At 41.6% G+C, this 18,987-nt stretch overlaps 1 protein-coding gene across 1 annotated transcript in view; it reads right to left on the reverse strand.

Moving 5' to 3' along the window:
• LOC121284385 (cysteine and histidine-rich domain-containing protein 1-like) overlaps positions 1–18,245 on the reverse strand; it is a 41,845-nt gene extending 23,600 nt beyond the window's left edge. The window contains exons 1-3 of the mRNA XM_041199815.1: positions 18,040–18,245; positions 5,064–5,116; positions 2,131–2,187 (exon numbers count right to left, since the gene is read on the reverse strand). Of these exons, the coding sequence (XP_041055749.1) occupies positions 2,131–2,187; positions 5,064–5,116; positions 18,040–18,103 (174 nt within the window). The 5' untranslated portion in view covers positions 18,104–18,245. The remainder of the gene's footprint in view (positions 1–2,130; positions 2,188–5,063; positions 5,117–18,039) is intronic.
• Between the last annotated feature and the right edge of the window lie 742 nt (positions 18,246–18,987).

The raw sequence follows: 18,987 nt of genomic DNA on the forward strand, positions 1-18,987 counted from the left end.
AGACAGGATGGTCAAATGGGCAGGTAAGTGGCAGATGGAATTTAACCTTGAAAAGTGTGAGGTGATACACTTTGGAAGGAGTAATTTGACAAGGAAGTGTTTAATGACCAGTATGTCAGAAGGAAGTTCTGAGGAACAAAGGGACCTTGGCGAGTGTGTCCATAGATCTCTGAAGGCAGAGGGACATATGTTAGTGGGTTGGTGAAAAAGGCATATGGGACACTTGCCTTTATCAATCGAGGTATAGATTACAAAAGTAGGGAGGTCATGTTGGAGTTGTGTAGAACCTTGGTGAGGCCACAGCTGGAGTACTGTGTGCAGTTCTGATCGCCACATTATAGGAAGGATGCGATTGCACTGGAGGGGGTGCAGAGGAGATTCACCAGGATGTTGCCTGGGATGAAACATTTAAGTTATGAAGAGAGGTTGTATAGACTTGGGATGTTTTTGATGGAGCAGAGAAGACTGAGGGGTGATCTGATCAAGGTGTGCAAGATTATGAGAGGTATGGACAGAATGGATAGGGAGCAGCTGTTCCCCTTAGTTGAAGGGTCAGTCATGAGGGGACACAAGTTCAAGGTGAGGGGCAGGAGGTTTAGGGGGGATGTGAGGGAAAACTTTTTTACCCAGAGGGTGGTGACGGTCTGGAATGCGCTGCCTGGGGGGGTGGTGGAGGCGGGTTGCCTCACATCCTTTAAAAAGTACCTGGATGAGCACTTGGCATGTCATAACATTCAAGGCTATGAGCCAAGTGCTGTTAAATGGGATTAGGTAGATAGGTCAGGTGGTTTTCACATGTTGGTGCAGATTTGATGGGCCGAATGGCCTCTTCTGCACTGTGTGACTGTGATTCTCTGTGATTCTTTTGTCTCATTGTTTGGGGTAAACACACATACATAACACTGTCTAGAGATATCTATTAGTTAAAATTAGTTCTTAGAAACATTAATATCTGAAAACATGAGACACTTAGAACTATTTTGATTACAGTTAGCCCAGAACAAATGACCACAAGCATCTTTTGTTCATCCTTAGCGGTGGAAATGACTAACATGCTAACTGAAAGACTATTGGAAAAGAACACTTTAATCTTGAGTGTTTATAATCAGTCTTTGAAAGTACCAGAAAATTGTATGCTTCAATGTCCTGGTTTGCACTGTTTATTTCCAGCAGTCAAGTCAAAAGGTGCTTCTCTGGAACTTTTGTCAGGGACTCTTTTCAAAAAGGTCTTGAAAAAAACTGTCAATGGCTCAAGATTCTTAATAATTTTGCAACAGTTTATCCATCATGTAAAATATTGCACTGTGTCGTGATTTTTTATTTTACATATCTACAACTGTATTACCTGCAAATAAAATTGACATTAGTTTTACCCTGTGCATGTTCTGGGGTGTTTGAAATGGCAGTGAAAGATTAATTGTTTGCCCTGTAGTACGCTATCCAATTCACACCATGCATTAGAATGCAAATTTCAGTCTCAAACTGAAGTTTGCATTCTTATGCAAGGATCAACCAATGCAAAATATATTTTTGCTATAAACCAGAGCTAAAAGTAAAATTTCTCCCCCAATGTCATGAAACCACTACTGATAAAATTCACCTAATTTTTGGCAAAGCAGAAATAATCAAATAGCAATGCTTAGACTCAATAAAGTGAAAGTAATTAGTCACTCTAGACCAATGATCATAAACATATTTAAATTGGAACACAATAAAATACAAAGTTTTAGTGGGCAACGTTGTGCTGTTGTCAACACGAAGTAGCACTTGGTAAGTTTGGATCTCTGCTGAGAGCCCCCACTACAGGCTCTCAGGAATCAGGAGAGGGAGAAGTGAATCAAGTAGTTTTTGAATAAAGTGAAATCAGATAGGAGTTTAATTTTGTACTAACATACTTAATTGTTAATTGTGTTAAGCCACAAACTAGGACCAGGTTTCATGCTGAAAATCGTGTCCCTGCATTTAATTTCTCCTTTAAGAATATTTAAGAATACATCAGCAGAGCTACATTTTGCCCCACAAGTTTATCAGTATCATATTTCCAGACTGTCATGAGGTCAAGGAGTAAATTACTTCAAATCAAACAGCAAAGGAATGAAATGATTTCAGCAGCATCAAAAAGAATCTTACCGCAATATTTAAGAAATCTGAGAAATCTGTAGTGCGTCTCTTACAGCAAGACCAACCCTATGGGGCAAAAAAAACTTGTAAGTTACATAACAGAACGTGAAAAACAGTTATTTTTGTCTGCTAAATTTACTTGAAAAACATTTCCATAATGATCACAAACTTCTGCCACTATCATATAAAATGTTATGACAAACACAGAGGCTGTTGAAACAACTGGTTCATTCCTTCCCCTGCTGACTGCCACATACACCCCCACCCACCCAAGTCTCTAGCTTTGCCATATGGGAAGGCAGATACAAAAACAGGGTCAGTTAGCTCAGTTGGTTAAAGGTTGTGCTCAATAACCCAATGGTGCAGGTTCACTCCCCATACAGGCTGAGGTAATTCTTGGGGCCTTCCTCTTCTACCTGCCCCATTGCGATATCATGGCATCATAGAAAGGTTGCTAGGGATAAGAGATATGTGGAGAGCCATGATTAACACCTATGGACAACTGAGGATGCAACATGAAGAGAGAGATACAAAAGTTGACAGCACAAACATTAACTATCCTTTATCAAGTGTACAACTTAAACTGATAGTCTACCTAAATTTATTCTTGGCATAGTAGCATTCCACACGATCAAAATTTTCACCACGCTGTCTTTGATCAAAATCTTTTGACTTTCCTTTCGTAACACAAAATAAGGAATTGGTTTCAGAAGAATGTCGGATTTAAATAGACATGCAAAATATTGATCCCAGGTGGAAAAATCTTAAACCATATATGATAAATTTGACTTTTACTATATCAAGTCACATTGATCTTTCAAACATAACTGCAATGAGGCAGAATAGCTTTTAAAGTAACTACTGTCCAATGAATTACCTTTGATCCTAAATATTTTAAATATATCCACTCACTGGCATCTTCAACTTGCATTGCATCCTTTAGTTTGAATTTTTTGGGAGGAATTATACTTCAGCACAAAACTACATTTTCACGAGTGCTAATTCCAGGTATCAGAATCATAGCATTAAATTTCCAAGTTATACCAAAATTACATGGGAAAGTAATATGTACTGCCTGTGGCAAAATGCACATGGAAAATCAGATGATGCTGGAATGCAAGCTGTGTGTGATAAACCCACATGATTTAAAGTAACCAACGAAGCCAGGTGGAGCACCTCCACTGTCTTCAGGACAGCACAGTTGTTTACTACTTTAAAAAAAAACTTTCTGCAATGGCAGTGCTGTTTCATTCAGTAGCTTGACAAATTCTTAATTTTTCTCAGAAATTAGGATGTAATTTTTATAAAAAGGAATAATCTGCAGGGTTCTCCATACAGAACAGTTTGAAAAGCAATTTGCTGAAGACAGCGGAGTTTTCAAAAGAATGTCTCATCATTTTTGTACTGTGCATGTCAAGATAGTGGAGACAAGCTATTGCTACTTTAAAGGAGTTTTGCTGAATGTTATCATTCCATACGCTGTGACAGGAGCCCAGCCATCCCCGCATTCCTCACAATGAGACTGCAATCCAAGAGGTCCAGGTTCAGTAAGACCGTGGCCCAAGAGGCGGTGGATCGTGGGACATAGGTGAAAGAGTGGGAGCAGGTGGCTGAGGAGAAGGAAGAGCATCTTGCCATTTTCAATCACCTTCCCCTACTAAGCTGGCAGACGAGGGGAAAAGAAAGGCTAAAACCACCTTCCTCCCTTCGTGCTGCACAGTGCATTCGCCTCGTCACCATCAGGCTCCACCAAAACAGAATCAGAGTCACCCAGCTTACTCACTGCAAGCATCAACGTGGAGGCATAGCCCTGAGTTAAGCCAGGAACTAAAGGTCAGTGAACTCACCAGTTCAATATGCTAATTCTGGGGACAAGGGAGACTGTAACTGGATTGATTCTTACCACTTCTCAAAGAGAAACTGGCTTAGAAGGTAGTCTTGGACTATTGAGTCATGGGGCTCCAAGCTGACAGGTATAAGCCTCACATATTATTGGAGCCCTGAGATCCCTCAACAGCAACTTGAAGCTTTTTACAGATCTGGTTTCAGGTCTGCAATGATGTTAAATGCAAGCATCAAGCAATGAATGTTGGAATTGTGTCAACCAATGCAGCAGGTGGTGGCTGAATTTGCCCTGCAACAAATCTCCAAATAGGAGACAAAGAAGGACAAATCAAGACTGCAGCTCTCAGGCTAAAAGATCAGAGGGCAGCCCAAATCATGGCTGTCAGTCTCATCAAAAAGGATAACTGAGGCTTTGCAGGATTTGGCTCCTGTCGTTGAGTGAGACTGTGGATCTAAAACCAATTGGAAGGACCACGGGTGCGGGCAAAATGCTTTCCACATCTGCAGGAGCAGTTTTAGACTGGAATCAAACCTTCCAGCAGCAAGTATGATCCCACCCAGACACAGCAGGCAGGATCAGATCTCCCTCCTGAGAAGCAGGTAAAAGTATCTCCTTTCCAGGAGTTATCTGCCATGAGAAGAGACCCTACATAGCCACATCACCTCTCAGCTTTGAATTTTGAATCCACCATTTCTCATCTTTATATTGTCTTATGGAAAATTGGTGCCATTATTGTGAAATTTAGTTTTATGGTTGCTGTCATTATATTTTTGTATGCTTTGACATTAGATAGGTGGTGACTTTACACACTACACTATTGGGGTAAGCCAAAAGTTTAAAGTGGCACTCCTGCTGCCATGCCATGACTAGCATTTCTAATAGATGCACTGCCTGATTTGGACAACCGGTGTAACACAATTTTCCAGGTACTAACATTGATATTTATCACTTCAGTCAACCTTTCAAAGATAATTAAAACATCTCATGCAAGTGATCCTGCACCATCATGTAGTCAACATTTCAACTTCGGCAGCCAACAGCTGTACACAAACCATTCATTCTTAAAACTGAACATTTTAGAAAACAGATTTCCTACCTTCAATGCATCATGAAACACAGGTACACCGGGGTGGTATGTACAAGCATTTTCTGAAAAAAAGAAAAATATCAATCATTTAATGGAGCTATTTTAAGGAAAATAATTATTGCTGAACTAGTGGAACTCCCATGTCATTGATTGTGGTAATTCACTAATGACTTGCATTTATATAGCACTTTTAATATAGTAAAATGCATTACAGAAAATATCAATTTTTGTTTGAAACTGCAAATCACACAAGGAGATATTAGGACAAGTCAAACTGCTAAGCTTAGTGTATTTTCATGAAAAGAGAGCGGTAGAAGCTGTAAAGGTTTAGAGGGGGAATCTAGAGATTAAGGGCTAGGCAACAAAAGGTATGGCTGCCAACGGTGAAGCAGTGGAAACTGGGAATGGGCAAGATGTCAGAGGAGTGCAGAGATCTTGGAATATTGTAGGGCTGTAGGAGAGGAAAAAGAAGAACTTGAAAACAAGGAGGATATCACATAATTGAGGCATTGCCAGACTTGTAGCCAACAACCTAAATCGGAGTACAAGGTGGTGTAAGAGTGTTATACCATCTAATCCATAATGCAGTATTCTGCTACAATGCAGCTGTGTTACGTCAAGTCAAAAGTACAAACTTGGTTGAGTAAATGGGCTCAGATGGAACCTCTAATGTTATTTTAGGTAGGGAACTTAAAAGATTAAAACAAGCTACTTTGAGAAGTTGCACCTCAGAAGCATCAAGCATTTTAACATTTTTGTTACTGCTGTAAAACATTTATGCTCATACTAAACATTGCTAAAGTTTCAATGGAACTGTATTTCCAGCCTTAATACATAAAATTGAATATATTTCAGCCTGTCTAGAAGTCTGCAAACAGGAAACTCAGTACTCTGTCACAACTAAATATTCTCTTTTGGATGTAAACCTACTATTTCAGGACTTCCCCATCTACAGAGAATCATTTCTCTGATATCACCCTCATGACCATCAGTCAACACCTCTATAGGAAGTTATGTAGGTTACATTTTAATCTATGAACTTTCTAAAGATCTGCTTGTGGAAAGGAGAGGGAATAAAGAAACACTAAAATAAAGCAAAAAAACTGCGGATGCTGGAAATCCAAAACAAAAACAAAAATACCTGGAAAAACTCAGTAGGTCTGGCAGCATCTGCGGAGAGTCCGAATGACCTTTCAACAGAACTAAGTAACACTAACTCCTGCTGCCGACCAGAAGGAGCTAGGAAGAGTTGCATATGTCTGCTCAGCCTACACTATTAGTTCCTACAGGATAACTTTTGAATAATATTTAGCATTATTTGTTTTATAGCAGATGAAATAGGCAAAGAGACTATTTTTTTACAATTGTATGACACATACCACAATTTATTTCTTAGATGAGAAAGATTCTAGACTGTAATATTAATCAAATTTTATAATTAATATTCTAAATCATATTATTACACACACAATAATATAGAACATGCCATTTCTCACAATTCCATGCAAACAAGAATGTAATAGAAATGCATTATTTCTCCGCAAGCCAATATTCTCCTGTATTCACAAATGCATTCAAACAATACACAGACTGTCATCACTTACAATGAAATGGACTAACAGCAAGGCTTATGTTACTACTTTGCACTATGCAAATAATCGAGAAAATGAAACTTGATTAAGCAAGAAAAAAAAGCATGCAGGGAGGCAGCTGGTGTATTCCATCAAATGCCCATGTCTAATTTTTAAACTTATTTTCCAAACACCTACACAGCAACTTCTGGAGCCAAGAACTCCAAATCCAGAAACATATTGTCTGGAATTTTTTTAAGCAGCTCTCACAACTCTTAGAGTGCAATGAATAATTCAACTGCAACCTCACATTTTCCCATGTTACAGTCAGGTTCTGATGATAATTAACTCTGGGGCATTTATGTAGGAAACATTTTGAAGGAAAAAAAGAATCCAGGTGGCTAGCATTCCCCTTCCTCCTAACATTCAAAACTAACTTTGTGAAAGTAAAATCTCTGTACGGTATCTCGCTCTTAATAAGTTATTCAGATTGACTCAGTTTCATTTTCACTAAGAATCAATTATTACCAAAATAAGAACCTTGCGGCACTCTTGTGAAATGCCACATTTATGCTTAAAGGCTTGAATTCATTTTAATGCAGGGAGCTATTTTCCACTCAGTCAAGTGATTTTTTTTATTTCGATGGTTCAACTGGGAAAGTTATGAATTAGCCATCAAGAAATTAAGACAGTGGTAACCTTAGGTGATAGAGGCAAAAATATTTCCTGTGATAAGCGAGCAGCAGCCCTTCAGACTGCTGGTAATTTTCCCCCCAATAGGATCTGGCAGAAGTACAGTTTTCTGAAGCAGCAATGGTCAAAGTTTAATGACTTCTTGGTCATTCTAACCAGGTAGACCCTGGTTAGTGGGTACTTGTGTGTGGGATACCTAAGGTGATAGGGCCTCCAATCTATCCTTTTTCATGTCCTATCCTCCCCCTATTATGGCATAAAGGCTGAGGGTATACTAGCTAATTAGCATTTTAGTATAATGCAGTGCTTTGGAAACATGGAAGACAGTATTTGGATAAATAAAATAATTTTAGTTAGTGCTTCATAATATTTTATCATTGCTTTATGTCTCAGGTACATATTTATATTCAGTTCACACATTTATCAGGAATTCTGACATTATTCTACAATACAGAAAATTCTGAAATCCAGAAATGCCTTTGTCCCAAGCGTTATGGATGATAGATTAGTGTATATCCATAAAACATGTCAGCATTATTTTTGTTTAATGGGTTTATGCTTTGATGTCAAAAAGCACTATAATGAGTGACAAATGTGATTTTTCACATATAATAAAGCAAGGATCAGAGTCTGGGTCACTACAGCAGAGGTGGCCAATTGAGTCCATGCAATGTAGAGAAATCTAGTCCATCTCCTGTTTTTAAACACCCAACGGTCCCCACCCCAAGCCCTGCAAGTACCTATCTAACTTCATTTCAAATTCATTCATAATCTCCATTTCCGCCAATCTCCTAGGCACATCCCTCCCATATCTCTTGCCCAAAACCTTAAATGTGTGTTGTCTCGTCTCTGTACCATCAGCTAATAGGAAGAAATTTTCCTTGGCTACTTTACCTAAACCTGTCACAATCTCGTACACCTCAATTAGATTTCTCCTCAATTTCCTTCACTCCAAAGAAAACAACGCAGCTTCTCAAACCTAACCTTGTAGCTAAAATCTCTCATCCCTGGAACCATTCTGATAAATCTCCTCTGCACCCTCTCAAAGAGCCCGACATCCTTCCTAAAGTGTGATGACTAGAACTGGACACAAGACTCTAGTTGTGACCTATAAGCTATAAGACCATAAGACGTAGGAGCAGAAGTAGGCCATTTGGCCCATCGAGTCTGCTCCACCATTCAATGAGATCATGGCTAATCTGATAATCCTCAAGTCCACTTTCCTGCCTTTTCCCCATAACCCTTGAGTGCCTTACTGATTAAAAATGTCTATCTCAGCCTTGAATATACTTAAAGACCTAACAAAAACTTTATGAAGGTTTGCATAACTTCCCTGCTTTTGTGTTCAATGCTTCTACTTATGAAGCCTAAGGTCCCATATGCTAGGCTAAACACCCTCTCAATATGTCCTGCCACCTTCAAAGATCCATGAACATGCACTCCAAGGTCCCCTCTACCCCTGCATTCTCTTTAGGATGGTGCAATTTAGCCTATTTTGCCTCTCCTCATCCCTTTGGCCAAAATGCACCACCTCACACTTCTCCATTAAATTCTACTTGCCATTTGTTTTTGGTATTGTTATGACCATTAGGCTTTATAAGGATATGTTCTAAACTGTCTCCTTTAATTCAAGGTAAAGCAGAGTGCCTTGGAACGGGGAGAATGTTGTGAACTCTGCTCAGTGTAAACCCATGTGACTTGGTTGCCATGGGTATAGGGGGCCCAGTTCAAAACTTATTTAAAGGCAGGTGCAGCTTTACACCTGGCCATGAAAGAAAAGGCAGCTGGCCTTGCTACTGCAGACTCTCAAATTCAGTCAGACTAATGGAGTTGGGGTGAGAGAACTCTCAACAGTTGCTGCTATGCTAGGCAGCAGACAAGGGCTGCTTTTGGGTTAACCGCCCACTGAAGGGCTGGTGAAGAAGGAACCCACGTTCGAGGAAACAAGGATCGTGAAATGTTAAGAGAGCATAGAATCTTACAATGGGAGGTCCATTTGATTATGCTCAAAGGGTTGAGTGAAGAGGACACTAATCAAAAAGCAGAATACTGCAAATGCCGGACGAATTTAGCCACAGGAGGTCTCGCTCCATAGATGCTGCCTAACTTGAGTATTTCCAGCATTTTCTGTTTTTATTTGAGTGACGACTTGGATTAAAAGGCCACTGGAAAATTCCCCTGGACGAAGCATGGAGAAGGTATACTGATAAATTTAAAGCTCCTCTCAACATTAAGATTTCATATCTATGGAGAGTCCAGTATAACGTATAACCATGGTGTGGGGTTTTCTGTTAAGATAAAGGGAAGGTACTCTTTCTGGGAAGATACTCTTTCTGTGGTTTAATATATTAGTTGCTTACTAAGTGACGTTTAGTCAATTGTCACTTGGCAGTACAAAACTTGAATATTGCTGATTAAAGAGACATACTGTCAAAGCTTTTGCTCTTGCACTCATCAGGACAGATGCAAGAATAGTAAATCTCAAGAGGAACAACAATTTATACTGCATGAGAAGAGGGTGCTGATTGTTTGACAAGAGGACTCTGATTTGTAGAGGCATTGCCACAGAGAAAGCACCAGGGAACAGTTAATTGCTAAGCGAAAATTGTTGTTCCCTTTGAGGTTTGGTATTCTTGCACCTGTCCTGATGAATGCAAGATGAGAAGCTTTGACATCATTCCTCTATTTAGTCAATGTGGATTTTAGTTTGTTATAGTACAAGTCTTAAAACATGAAATCTTGTCATGCGATCCTTTAAGCTAGTCACTGGGAAATTCGTTTTAAAAGTTATTGGTCTCTAAGGGGATTGCAACAATATCAGCAAATTTTAAAATTTTACTCTGTATTCCAATATCCAAGTCATATCAAAAAAAGCAGTGGTCCCAGAAATGACCCTTGGGGAACACCAATCAGCCTTTTATGTGGTACTTTCCTTAGCAACTTGGGATACAAACCATCCAGTCTAGGTGATTTCTCCAGTCTAAGCGCAGTCAGTCTTTCAAGTACATGCTGTCCATCAATTTTCACCCCATCTATTACTTCTATCATCTCGACTTTTATTGATACTTTGTCAGCATTCTCTTCTTCAAATAAAAAATGCCTACACAAAGTATTCTAGCCTTGCCTTGTGCCTCCAAGCACATATCACCTTCTTTGTCCCCTATAAGCCGAACCACACCTCTTACTGCCAGCATGTAAATAGTAGCATGTGGAAGATTTTTGGATTACCTTTTATGTTAAATAGTCTATTTTCATACTCTCTGGCCTGGTTCTCACTTGAATAATCCACCCGGCACGTATCCTACACTCTTTTTTTGACTCATTATATTCTCTATCTTCCAAGAAGCCCTAGCTTTGGTTCCCCTGCTTTTCCACCTTAATGGAATGTACTTAGCCTTTACCTGAAACATTTCTTCATCAGCTTTTACTGTGAAACTTTGGTTACATTTTACCTTGATTAAACCCCCTCTCATCTAATTGCAGTTAGTTTCTTCTAACTTAGAAGTTCTACTTTAGATTGCTCCTTGCTCTTCCATTATTAACCTAAACCTTAATATTATCACTCTTACCCAAGTACTCTCCCAGACACTTGGCCCACCTCATTCCACAGCACCTAATCCAGCAATATCTCTTTCCTAGTTGGAGCAAGAACACACTAATGAAAGAAATTCTCCTGAACACATTACAGAAATTCCCCCTTTGACTTACCCTTTACTTCAACACTATCCCAATTAATGTTTGGATTATTTAAGTCACCAATATTACCATTCTATACATCTTGCACATCTGTGATTTCTCTGTATATTTGCTCCTCCATCTCTACATCTCTATTTGTTGGCCTGTGGAATACCTCCAAATCGAGAATATTCCATCACACTCCTGATTGTGCTGTGTAGATTGTGGAGGTGCCTTGGGAAGTCAGGTGAGTTACTCACCACAGAATTCTCAGGCTCTGACCTACACTTGCAGCTACAGTATTTCTATGACTAATCCAGTTAAGTTTCTGGTCCATAGTAACCCCCAGGTTGTAGATGGTGGGAGATTCAGCGATAGTAAAGCCACTGAATGTCATGGGGAGATGATTAGATTCTCTCTTGTTGGAAATGGCAACGCCTGGTACTTGTGTGGCAGGAATATTACTCATCAGCCCAAATCCGAATGTTGTCTAGGTCTTGCTGCAAGTGGATATGGACTGCTTCAATGAAGAGTCGTAAATGGTACTGAACATTGCACAATTAGCAGCAAATATCTCCACTTCTAACCTTATGATGAAGGGAAAGTCATTAATGAAGCAGGTGAAGATGATTGGGCCTGGGACACTACCCTGAGGAACTTCCGCAGCAATGTTCGGGAACTGAGGACAATTGACCTCCAACAATCACAAAGAACTTCCTTTGTGCTGTCTACGACTCCAACCTGTGGAGAATTTACCCCCTCGATTCCCACTGACTCCAATTTTGCTAGGGCTCCTTGATGCCTCACTTGGTCAAACGTTTCCTTGATATCAAGGGCAGTCAATTTCAACTCCTCTCTTGAAATATGATTTATCCAAGGCTGTAATGTATCAGGAACCGAGTGGCCTAATAAAATTCAAATTAAGGACTAGTGAACAAGTTATTGCTGTGTTATGTGAGGAAAGTATAATAATTTTTTTTGTTGTTAAGTAGGTTTATGGGTGTAAGTACAGAAGGTTCTGTCTGTATGATTTAATTACATTTGGAGTCAAGTAGACTGCAAGATTGAAATCACCAAAAGAAGCTAGGTGTTGAAATGTGCCCGAGATGGAAATGAGTAAATATTGATGCTGGCTTAGCACGTAAGGTGTGAAGAGGATTTGCATTTTGAGATAAATGAAGGGATTGTTGGATTTCAAAGGGATGTTAGTCCATTTACAATTCACCAAAAAAGCAAGGCTGAAGAATGTGTTTATTTTTCCCAAAGGTTACTGACAATATTGGCAACATATAAGTTTTTATATTATGAGGAACATAAGTTTCAAAGACATATGGAAAAATAAATTCACATATTAAAGAGAGAAACATACATAAAAGAAGAAAGACAATGTGGGGAGAGGGCCATGAAAGATCTAAGAGGAGTGTGTGAAACAGCCTTAAGAAGCCTCCAGCCATTTGTGCATAAGTCTGCTATGTAAAGTAACTGAAGGTGGGGAAGAAATTTGGAATTCCACTGTCAAGTAGGTATTGTGTTAACTGTTCCTGCCCCATGGAACTCATTTCTTGCTATTTTGACTCCATTCTCCCTCCCCTTGTCCAGTCTCTTTCCACCTACATCCATGATTCCTCTGATGCTCTACATCATATCAACAATTTCCAGTTCCCTGGCCCCAACTGCCTCCTCTTCACCATGGACATCCAATCCCTCTACACCTTCATCCCCCACCAGGATGGTCTGAGGGCTCTCCACTTCTTCCTTGAACAGAGGCCCGAACAATACCCATCCACCACCACTCTCCTCCACCTGGAGGAACTTGTTCTCTCACTGAACAATTTCTCCTTAAACTCGTCTCACTTCCTCCAGATAAACGGTGTGGTCATGGGTACCCGCGTGGGCCCCGCTGATGCCTGTCTCTTTTTGGGGTATGTGGAACATTTCTCGTTCCAGTCCTACTCAGGCCCCCTCCCACAACTCTTTCTCTGGTGCATTGATGACTGCTTCGGTGCCACTTCATGCTCTCATCTGGATCTGGAAAAATTGGTTAATTTTGCTTCCAATTTCCACCTCTCCATCATTTTCACGTGGTCCATCACTCACACTTCCCTTCCTTGACCTTTTGGTCTCAATTTCTGGTGACAGGCTATCCACCAATGTTCATTACAAGTCCACCCACACCCACAGCTACCTCAACTACAGCTCCTTACACCATGCTTCCTGTATGGACTCCATCCCAATCTCTCAGTTCCTTCGCCTCCGTCGCATCTGTTCCGTTGATGCCACTTTCCAAAACAGTTCCTCTGACATGTCTTCCTTAACTTTGGTATTCCACTCATGGTGGTTGACAGGGCCCTCAACCGTGTCCAGCCCATCTCCCGCGCATCCGCCCTCACACCTTCTTCTCCCTCCTAGAACCATGATAGGGCCCTTTTCCTCACTTATCACCCCACCAGCCTCCGCATTCAAAGGATCATCCTCCAGCATTGCCGCCAATCCAGCTTGATGCCACCACCAACCACCCCCCCATCCCCAGCATTCCGTGGGGATCGCTCCCTCCAGGACACCCCGGTCCACTCCTCCATCACCCCCTTCCCACGGCACCTTCCCATGCAACCTCAGAAGGTTCGAAACCTGCCCCTTTACTTCCCCCCTCCTCACAATCCAAGTGCCCAAACACTCCTTTCAACAGAAGCAGCACTTCACATGCACTTCCCTCAATTTAGTCTACTGCAATCGCTGCTCCCAATGTGGTCTCCTCTACATTGGAGAGACCAAGCGCAGACTGGGTGACCGCTTTGCGGAACACCTTGTCTGTCTGCAAGCATGATTCAGACCTTCCTGTTGCTTACCATTTCAACACACCATCCTGCTCTCATGCCCACATGTCCGTCCTTGGCCTGCTGCAATGTTCCAGTGAAGCTCAACGCAAACTGGAGGAACAGCACCTCATCTTCCGATTAGGCACTTTACAGCCTTACGGACTTAACATCGAGTTCAACAACTTCAGGTCATGAACTCTCTCCTCCATCCTCACCCCCTTTTTTGTAATAATTATTATTTTTTTAATATGTATAACTTTCTTTTCCCACCTATTTCTATTATTTTTAAAAAATGTATTTCCATCCATTGTTTTATCTCCACCTTTTAGCCTATTTCAATCCCTTCCCCCCCACCCCACCCCCACTAGGGCCATCTGTCACTTGCTCATCTTGCTTTCTACCCTTGTTACCATTAGCACATCCTTTAGCTAATGACACCACCGTCAACACCCCTTTGACCTTTTGTTTGACTTCTTTGGCAATCTCTCCTTTGTCTCCACCTAACACTGGCTCACTATCCAGCTCCACCTGTTTCCCCCCTGCCTTAAACAGCTTATATTTCACCACATTTCTATTTCTCTTTAGTTCTGATGAAGAGTCATGCAGACTCGAAACATTAACTCTGTCTTCCTCTCCACAGATGCTGTCAAACCTGCTGAGTTTTTCCAGCAATTTTTGTTTTTGTGTTAACTTGGTTCTGTTTTAAATCTAAAAAATTATTTTGGACTACTGTAACTGGGGGTCAGGTCAATTAAGAATTTTAGGATTTGTTCTAGTAATAAATGTAGTCTTACGCATGTGCTTGAAATCTTTTGTTTTAATAAATAATTTAATTTTAAAAATCTCTGAAAGTCTTGGTGGACTCATTACTTCTGAATCAGTGCACACATCTCTTAATAAATAAATTGCAAAACCGTTGTGATAGCGCGACCAAGTTTCCCTTGTGGATTTGGTATGCCTGGCACACATCATCTGCCATGTCATAACAGTTAGAGGTGTTGTTTAATAGCAAGGTCAATGACACTTTCTATCATAACATAAAAGCAAAACACTGCAGATGCTGGAAATCTGAAAGAAAAACAGAAAATGCTGGAAAAACGCAGGTCCGACAACATCTGTGGAGAGAGAAAAACAGAGTTAATGCTGCAAGTCCATATGACTTCTTCAGAGCTGAAGAGAAGTGGAAATGTGATGAAATTTATATTGTTCAAGGGTAGTGGGACAAGTGGAGCTGGATAGAAGGCCAGCAACAGGTTGGAACAAAGGAGGGATTGACAAATATGTCATGAACTGAAGGAGAAAGAGAGTGTTGATAGTAGTGGTTAGTGCTAAAAAACGTGCTAATTGTGGCATAAGGGTAAGAAAGCAGAATGTGATTGTAACTCTTTCGCGTACAAACCCGTTTCCATCTGTTTTCAGATGAAGTTACATTGTTTCATAGTTTGCCGTTGTGAGATTTGATCTCTTGATAATCTTTTAAATGAAAACCAAATCAACAAAATTGGGATAAATCAGGCACAGCCCCTAATTCAGGTCAGCTGTAAAACCAAGAACAAAGTTTAAAGGAAACTTACAAACTTTAAATCAAAATGTGATTAAAGGGGTCAACAAAACACCCCAGTCCCCGCGGTGCCCACCGAGCACGGAAGGCCTCGAGAGTGCCAGCAGACACCGCGTGCTCCTTCTCCAGGGACATCCGGCAGCGAACGTAGCCGCGGAAGAGGGACAAACAATCGGGCGGGACTCCCCCGTCGATCGCCCGCTGCCTGGACCTGTTAATGGCCAACTTGGCCAGGCCCAGGAGCAGGTTCATGAGGAGGTCCTCCTCCTTCCCGACCCCCTTCAAACATCTGCTGTTGGATGTGATTCTGTGATTGGGTAGCACCTGCTGAACAATCCTGAACTCTTGATGATATTTCATAGTTTTGTCATTGTGAGATTTGAACTCTTGATCTTGGGGTTACAAACCCAGTACCATAACCACTTGGCTATTTAGGCCAAGCCTATTTTTAAATATTTGTTCAATGTCTCTTCCATTTCATAGTTTTGCTATTGGGAGATTTGAACTCTTGATCTTGGGGTTACAAACCCAGTACCATAACCACTTGGCTATTTAGGCCAAGCCTATTTTTAAATATTTGTTCAATGTCTCTTCCATTTCATAGTTTTGCTATTGGGAGATTTGATCTCTTGATACTCTTTCGAGTACAAACCTGTTTCCATCTGTTTCAGATGAAGTCACATTGTTCCATAGTTTGCCATTGTGAGATTTGAACACTTGATACTCTTTCGAGTACAAACCTGTTTCCATCTGTTTCAGATGAAGTCACATTGTTCCATAGTTTGCCATTGTGAGATTTGAACACTTGATCTGGGGGTTACAAACCCAATACCATAACCACTTGGCTATTTAGGCCAAGCTCAGAATGTGATTGTAGCAGGACAAGCCTAGCATTGTGTGAAAGATCAACATGGAACAAGTAACAGGTGGCCCTGTGGGGGATGGGGTAGGAGGATGAGGTGGTGGTGGAGAAATAAGGATAAAAAAATGGGATTAAAAAAGGGGATAAAACCACGGATAAGAGAATAAAAATAAAATAAGTGGATAAAAAATTAAAAAGAATGTAGAAAAAAAGGGGATTAAAAAAGGGGGTGAGGATGAGTGGTCTGAAGTTGTTGAACTCAATGTTAAGTTCAGAAGGCTGTAAGGTGCCTTCCTGGAAGATAAGGTGCTGTTCCTCCAGTTTGTGTTGGGCTTTACTGGAACATTGCAGCAAGCCAAGGACGGACATGTGGGCATGAGAGCAGGATGGTGTGTTGAAATGGCAAATGACCAGAAGGTATGAGTTATGCTTGCTGACAGACCAGAGGTGTTCTGCAAAGCAGTCACCCAGACTGCATTTGGTCTCCCCAATGTACAGAAGACCATATTGGGAGCAGCGGATGCAGTAGATCAAATTAAAGGAAGTGCAAGTGAAGTGCTGCTTCACCTGAAAGGAGTGTTTGGGCCCTTGAACGTGATGAGGGAGGTGTTGTTGCACCTTCTGCAATTGTGTGGGAAGGTGCCTTTGAGGCGTTGGGGATGATGGAGGGGTGGACCAGGGTGCCCCACAGGGAACCACCCCTACGGAATGCTGACGGGGTGGTGGGGAGTGAGGAGGGGGAAGATGTGTTTGATGGTGGCATCATGCTGAAGTTGGTGGAAATGGCAAAGGATGTTCTTTTGAATGCGGAGGCTGGTGGGGTAAAAAGTGAGAACAAGGGGTACCCTATCGTGGCTCTGGGAGGGAGGGGAAGGTGTGAGGGCAGAGGCGCAGGAACTGGGTCGGACACAGTTGAGGGCCCTCTCAACCACGGGGGAGATGGGGGGAAGAAACCCCCTGTTAAGGAAGACATGCCAGAAGTGCCATTTTGGAAAGTGGCAACATTGAATCAGATGCAACGGAGGCGAAAGAGCTAAGAGAAGGAATGGAGTCCTTACAGGAAGTAGGGTCTGAGGAGCTGTAGTCAAGGTAGCTGTGGGAGTCACTTTGCTGATGACGGAGGGTGACTGATAAAACAGTAATTGGCCAGATTATATTTCTCCTGCCTTTTGTGGACAGGACATATCTAGACAACTTTCCACACTATCTGGTAAATACCAGTGTTGTAGCTGCACTGGAACAGCTTGGCTAAGTGTATGGCAAGTTGTGGAGCAAAAGTCTTCAGGGTGTTGTCAGTGTCTTTAACCGTTGCTGTATCACTGCATAATTTTTCTGCAGCACTCCTACAGGAAATTTGGGCCAAGTGTGGTATTTAAGTGAAGCAAGGTCGAGGCCAGTGGGTAACTGAACCAAGTGCGTATGGATGTAATTCAGTATCTATTTTTCAGTATCCACTTCACAAATGAAACACACTATATTCTCGTGAGGGTAGGAAGTGTACATAAGCAGCTCCCATGCAAACGTAGACATAGAATTCTTAATGACTGACAAAGAGAACAGAACCCCAAGATAAATCACACACACAGCAACCCGATTTACAACCAACACCAAATACAGCTCTGATTTACTTCATCGTCAACATAAGGAATGTGAAGATGAACGGAAGCAAACGAAAGGAAGGTGCTTTGGAGTTGGAGACGGATTCCGTCCCTGTCCGAGCTGGGCCCGCACCAGCTCACGCCCGGGTTAAGTCCGGGTCCTGGCTAAAACAACTCAAACATCACAACTCGTGCTCCCATCGCCTTACCATCGCTGTTTCTGTCAGGATCAAAACGCTGTCCGCAGCCTTTGTTGTAACACAAGAGAGACATTTCCCTGCAGAAAGCTGCAAGAGAAAATCTTAAACAAACCCAGACACCCCCTTAACTCTCGCTGATCGAGCAGCAACCGCCTGCACGGCCTCAACCCGCCGCTCCACGCTTCCTCTTCGGCAATTTCCGGAAATTCCCGGGCGCTTCCGCATTCGTTCTCGAACATTCGAGCAGGTTCTCTGCTGTGGGGGCGAGGGCCGCGCGTGCGCAGAGAGCCGGCACTGTGCAAGAACTTTAGGTTCCGAGCGGGAAAGATCCATTTATCAGTGGGACGCGTATTCAGTCTCAGTCTGGCACTGCCAATTTTTCATAGTTTGCCATTGTGAAATTTGAACTCTTGATACTCTTTTGAGTAAATCCGTTTCCATCTGTTTCAGATGAAGTTACATTGTTCCATAGTTTGCCATTGTGAGATTTGAACTCTTGATCTTGGGGTTACAAACCCAGTACCATAACCACTTGGCTATTTAGGCCAAGCCCTGGCACTGCCAATGATGGGCCAATTGTACTTTGTGACAAATAGCGGGACGTCCACAACTAATTTCTTAATGGGTGCTGTTTGTTTAGTTTTTAGTTTGGGTTCTCAGCTTTGGAGCAACTAAATTAGGGCTAAGCCCTTCCGGTTAATAGAGACTGATCACATTGCAAAAGTGACACCTCAGAAAAATAGCAAAAACTGATAAGAATGGTTCTGAGTTAAATGGAAATGCTGTGTGAGAGCTAGTAGTTGGTTATTGGGTTTTGTAACGAACTGTGGGCTTATGCATTTCTTGTTTTAAAGGGCAACATGCCAGCAGAGCACAGTAGCTCAGTTAACAACTGCGAACAGAATTGAAAACAAGTGTGAACATGGATTTCGGTAAGGGTAGGAAAAATTAAGAGAT

The sequence above is a fragment of the Carcharodon carcharias genome, chromosome 11 (assembly GCF_017639515.1).
Source record: "Carcharodon carcharias isolate sCarCar2 chromosome 11, sCarCar2.pri, whole genome shotgun sequence".
NCBI classification, from domain to species: Eukaryota; Metazoa; Chordata; class Chondrichthyes; order Lamniformes; family Lamnidae; genus Carcharodon; species Carcharodon carcharias.